General features: G+C 50.2%; 1 protein-coding gene across 1 annotated transcript; it reads left to right on the forward strand.

The window, feature by feature from the left end:
• Positions 1-407: 407 nt before the first annotated feature.
• On the forward strand, positions 408-4445 carry LOC135813680 (putative mediator of RNA polymerase II transcription subunit 8). Its single transcript, XM_065326722.1, has 2 exons — positions 408-588; positions 2883-4445. Exon 2 carries the CDS (start codon positions 2952-2954, stop codon positions 3945-3947), a length of 996 nt encoding a protein of 331 aa, XP_065182794.1. The 5' UTR covers positions 408-588; positions 2883-2951; the 3' UTR covers positions 3948-4445.
• The last annotated feature ends 679 nt before the right edge of the window (positions 4446-5124 follow it).

Here is a 5124-nt window from a genome sequence, read left to right on the forward strand (position 1 = left end):
AATGGACGGAAATCCACCCGTCGGACACGAGAGGGAGTGAGACACAGTGAACTGCTGCCCACACGCACACAGTGATGGTAGCATACTCTTGGGTTATGGACTCTCTACAACGTTACGTATGTCGATGTCGCGGGCCTCGCGAGTCGACCGGCCGGTCATCGTGTCGGTATGCCCGACTGCAAATCGTTAGCGACGCATGCTAGTCTAGTCTCGTAGATCTACACCCATACTATTTTTTGGCCAGGCTTACCGGGCTCCTCTAGCGCGCTAATCCTCGCCTAGCGCGCCTGCGCCCGCGGCCATGTGGCGGGGGTATTGGGTACGGGTACCGGGCTCGCGGGTGCGGAGATCGAGACTAGACTGCGGGCCACGCTGTCAGTTCGGTGAAATGCGTGAAAGACTTTGTCTGTTCCTCGAGATCCTCCAGCTCTGTCGACATGTCTCTCTGAAAACTGTTGCGGAGGAAGGAGAGCTCGAAGAGAAAGTTGTCCGTTCGAGGTTGACAGGTTGACACGGATCTTGTGCGACAGATTTCAGTTCGAAGGCGAGTTCCGGGCGAAGTTTTATCCAGTTCTACAACGCTCGACGGTAAGTTGGCGAGTTTGAGTGGATTATTTTTTATATAGTCCAGACCACGATGATGTGCATATTTGTAGTATGTAATGAGAGGTCAATGCTATTTTGAAAAGAACCATTCCAATAAATTGTCTTTTGATCCATTTCGGATGTTGTCGCCTTCTTTGAATGAATTTATAGTTTCATATAGAAGCTCTTGTCATCGAAGTTGATTTGTAGATGAATCTTGAATCGTCAACCATTTCAAATCAGTTTTCGGAAAATGCGTCCACGACAACTTCGTATACTGTAGTACGCGGACACGATATATCCAGGTGGTCGAATTTTATTGAATAGAGTTTTCGCCTTGCAGGAACTGAAAGGCGGGGCCCCCCCGGGGGGGGGGGGGGGGCATGTACAGGCAGACATGCATAATGTGCACATCGTTCAGTTGCATAGAGCTGTCGAAACCTCGTTTCACTTTTCTGTATCAACATGCATACTAGTACATTGTACAGTTCTTCAGTTCAGAACCTAGTACAGTAGTACCTCTGCATGAAAATAAATGAAAAGCTACTCCTACCCGCATCGAAAAATAGAGAGCAAAGAAGTGCATTCAAGCTACATTAGACGCCTGCAAGGCAGAAGTGGAAAAGATGAAATGTTTTCTGATGTATTCTTCAGCAGTATTCCGCAACGCAAGTTGTTGAAATAGACAAAGTGTCTCAGGTCCTTGCTGAATTTCCTATATGTATTATTATCAGTGAGTGTACAGTACATGAACATGCATGTTGTGGTTGTATAGATAGCCTAAAGGTAAAGGGCAACAAACCTACCCTCCAAGCCATGTGTGGCTCGATAAATGAACAGCTGTGCTACCCCCCCCCCCTCGCTATGGAACTAGCAATGGCCAACACATCAATGGTATTGACTTGCTTAAATTCACACACCTCCTTTCTTCCTCCTCCTTCGCCCACTGCCACGATTGGCTGTGTCCTCAAACGGGGCGACTTGACGGAGTGCTGACTTCGGGACGCGGCATGAGGCACTGCGAGTCCGGCGGACCATGAACGCCTGTTTTACTGTTTGTTTTTGCACACACACACACACACACACATGCGCGCGCTTACCTTTTCCGCCCTGTCATAGCGGTTAGTAGTCCTTCTGGAGATAGTCCAGCAAGTCTAGCCTTATTCCTACAGGCCAGGCGGAATCAGCCTGGTTGGTCAGGCCACGGCCGGACCAGCTTTTTGGGCACCAACACGTCACGCAGGGGCGTCGGAAGGTGTTTTGGGGTGGTACCATCAGCCATCTGAAGTACAATTTACTCGTGGAGTTGGGTGGCTCCTCTGAACATTTTCGAAATTTAGAGCCCAAATAAGTGCCTTTTTATTGATTCACAGGGTAGATCTGCCATGCCCGGGACAAACAGTCGTACGGTCAATACTCTAGTGACCTTAGCGTGTCCGATGCCCCCTGCAGTGTGTGAAGGGCTATAGTATGGCTCAACCAATCCCAAACTGCTGCCGCCGATACTGTCCTAGCCGTCACGCTAGAAGTGCTTGCGACTTCCTGATCTCTTAGTCTCTACTGTACTCCTGTTAGAATTGGTTGCTGTACTGGCAAGTTTATAGCTGGCTAGGCAAACCCTGACCAATTAGACCTGCTGGCGCCACCACGTCCCTGACTGAGGCTGTTTTCTCTACACAATTCTCTCTCTTCTCTCTCTCTCTCTCTCTCTCTCTCTCTCTCTCTCTCTCTCTCTCTCTCTCTCTCTCTCTCTCTCTCTCTCTCCTCTCTCTCTCTCTCTCTCTCCTCTCTCTCTCTCTCTCTCTTCTCTCTCTCTCTCTCTCTCTCTCCTCTCTCTCCTCCTCTCTCTCTCTCTCTCTCTCTCTCTCTCTCTCTCTCTCTCTCTCTCTCTCTCTCTCTCTCTCTCTCTCTCTCTCTCTCTCTCTCTCTCTCTCTCTCGCTCTCTCTCTCTCTCTCTCTCTCTCTCTCTCTCTCTCTCTCTCTCTCTCTCTCTCTCTCTCTCTCTCTCTCTCTCTCTCTCTCTCTCTCTCTCTCTCTCTCTCTATCTCTCTCTCTATCTCTCTCTCTCTCTCTCTCTCTCTCTCTCTCTCTCTCTCTCTCTCTCTCTCTCTCTCTCTCTCTCTCTCTCTCTCTCTCTCTCCTGCACATGCTATAATTATTAAATTTGCCGATATTGGTTGTCAGGGAACACGTGTGATTCTCTATTCCTCTAGTAGTAGTAACATATAATTCTATTCAGACTCGGGTGGAGAATTATTATATTGTTTTTTGTTTTTTTCTGTCTCTGATACTAATAGGCTGGACCATTCATTAGCACTACCACTTCCCTGTCGGTGCAACTGATCATACAACATTTCCCACATACAATGGCTGAGTTAGAGAGGATCAGAAAGGAACTGGCTCAGGCCGAGAGGAAGTTGGAGCTGATGAAGCAACAGCAGCAGCAGCGTCAGCGCCCTCAGCCTCTGCCAGCCACGCGAACTCACGGCCAGTCGACTCCATCAAGTCACACGGTGATCACGCCCATGAGCCAGTATCCCGCACCAGTGCGAGTCATGACGCCGACAGCCACAGGCACAATGCAGCACATCCCAATCAGCCCCAAAGAGCAGCAGCATTACATGCGCTTCGGCAATGGCACCGATCCGCTCCTCGCAGCACGGGCGATCGCAATGGCAAATCCGCCAATGCGCTTGCCCTCAACGCCGTGCTCACCATGTACGCCTGACCAATCACGTACAGCTATGATGATAACGAGACAGAGTCCCCTCGGCCGATGCCAGCAGCAGCAACAGCCGCCACAGCAACGGCAGAAATCACAATCAGCAAGCAAGCCGGAGCCATATGTCGTTCAGCAGCTCTCTCGACGTGTTCAACAGCGTGCAACACAGATAAAGCAGCTCCAAGATGAACTCGGCCCATTCTTGCGTAACGTGAAGCCAACAATTCCGCCACAGTACAGCTGGTCTGCCATACCGGTGGATCATTCTTCTCGACTTGGTGCGCTCATAGGGCTGGAGGATACCGTACAGCATGTCATGGCTGCCAGCGATCCGGCACTTCAAGAGGCCTATGATCGACGCTGGGAGCAACTAGCTTCCAGCAACAAGCCGGTTTGTCAGCACTGCCACTGCGATCACGCCACGTTCTGGCGAGCGTTCCTCGATGAGAATGGCCAGCAGGTGATTGTGTGTGAGAACTGCGACTGGCAAAGAGTTCAGCAACCGTTCATGCAGCAGTATCACAAGCTTGTCAGCAGTGCCACCACCAAGGCCGAGCAGCGCCGGCAGGAGATCCTGCAGCTCTGCCGTGTTCAGCAGCAAGAGGAACACATGCTGCGCGATGCCCACATGCAGCAGTGACCGTGTAACTAACCTTGCTCTGGTGGCCCACCACTAGTGCTTGTTCTCCGTATGTCTCCCCTGCTACCTACACTTAGTTCTGTTTCCCCTGCCAAACACTAGACTCCCTAACACTCCTTTTTTTCTTTTTTTTTACCATTCTTAGTTGTGCCTTCTTTTAATCTTCGCCAATTCTTTTTCATCAGCTTTCAAGACCTATGATTTATAGTCATTGTGTCCTATTGGGATGTACATGTACACAAATTGTAGCCACAACTGTTGACTTTTCATCCATTTCTATGGTACATTGCCAATAACATCTCTTCCTATTTTTGCAAGTTGTTTTTAAAGGTAACTCTTTTCTACCCAAATTGCTTTCTGCAGTTCCTGCTTGCTTTTGCCTTGCTCTACAATGAACGACAGCGAAGAAAGTGCGCCGTGGTGTGTGTGTGTGTGTGTGTGTGTGTGTGTGTGTGTGTGTGTGTGTGTGTGTGTGTGTGTGTGTGTTCAGCCTTGCAAGCTGTTGAATGGTGCAATCCCAGCACAAGCTGCCATGGCTTCTGCTGTAGCATCGCTATCATCGCCTCCGGCGATGGGCGTCCAATGGTGTGTGTGTGTATGTATGTGTGTTGGGCGTTAGGCATTAGGCGGTTCAATTGACATCTTTCCAAGATTACTTTTGATGATCGCTCCTCTCTCCTGGAGATACCCACGTCACCAGTTTCCGGCAGGGAGCAAGTGTGTGAGTGCAGTGCACCTGTGTTCATTCATACTCTTGTGCCAGAACGGCAGCGCCTGGTTCATGCTGTAGACTCAGTGCACAGTGTGTTGTTGTTATTATTGGCTCTGCCAGGTGTGTCCGCATCACCGACTGGTAGACTACCAAGAGAAGGGAGCCATTATGCAAGGGGGTGGGGTGGTAGTTTTTGTGATTTTCATGGCTACATAACACTATTAACAGTTACATTTGATTGACATAGTCATAGAGCTCCGGCCCACGCCACGTGCTGGTAGACTACCAAGAGAAGGGATCCCCGGGAGCCATATGCAAAGGGGGGGGGGGGGGGAGTTTTTGTGATTTTCGGATTGTGCAGAGTCTGGGCGCCGGTCACCCGTGCTCCGTCCGAGGCACCGTTACTAAGGGCCTAGAAAGGGTAGCCAAGGACGCTAGGGGACGCGCTCCCGATCCCATGGATGG

This window comes from Sycon ciliatum, chromosome 4 (genome assembly GCF_964019385.1).
Source record: "Sycon ciliatum chromosome 4, ocSycCili1.1, whole genome shotgun sequence".
Lineage (NCBI taxonomy): Eukaryota > Metazoa > Porifera > Calcarea > Leucosolenida > Sycettidae > Sycon > Sycon ciliatum.

Bases quoted from the DNA above. Each gene is read 5' to 3' on its own strand.
- LOC135813680 (XM_065326722.1), top strand. From the start codon at position 2,952: ATGGCTGAGTTAGAGAGGATCAGAAAGGAACTGGCTCAGGCCGAGAGG.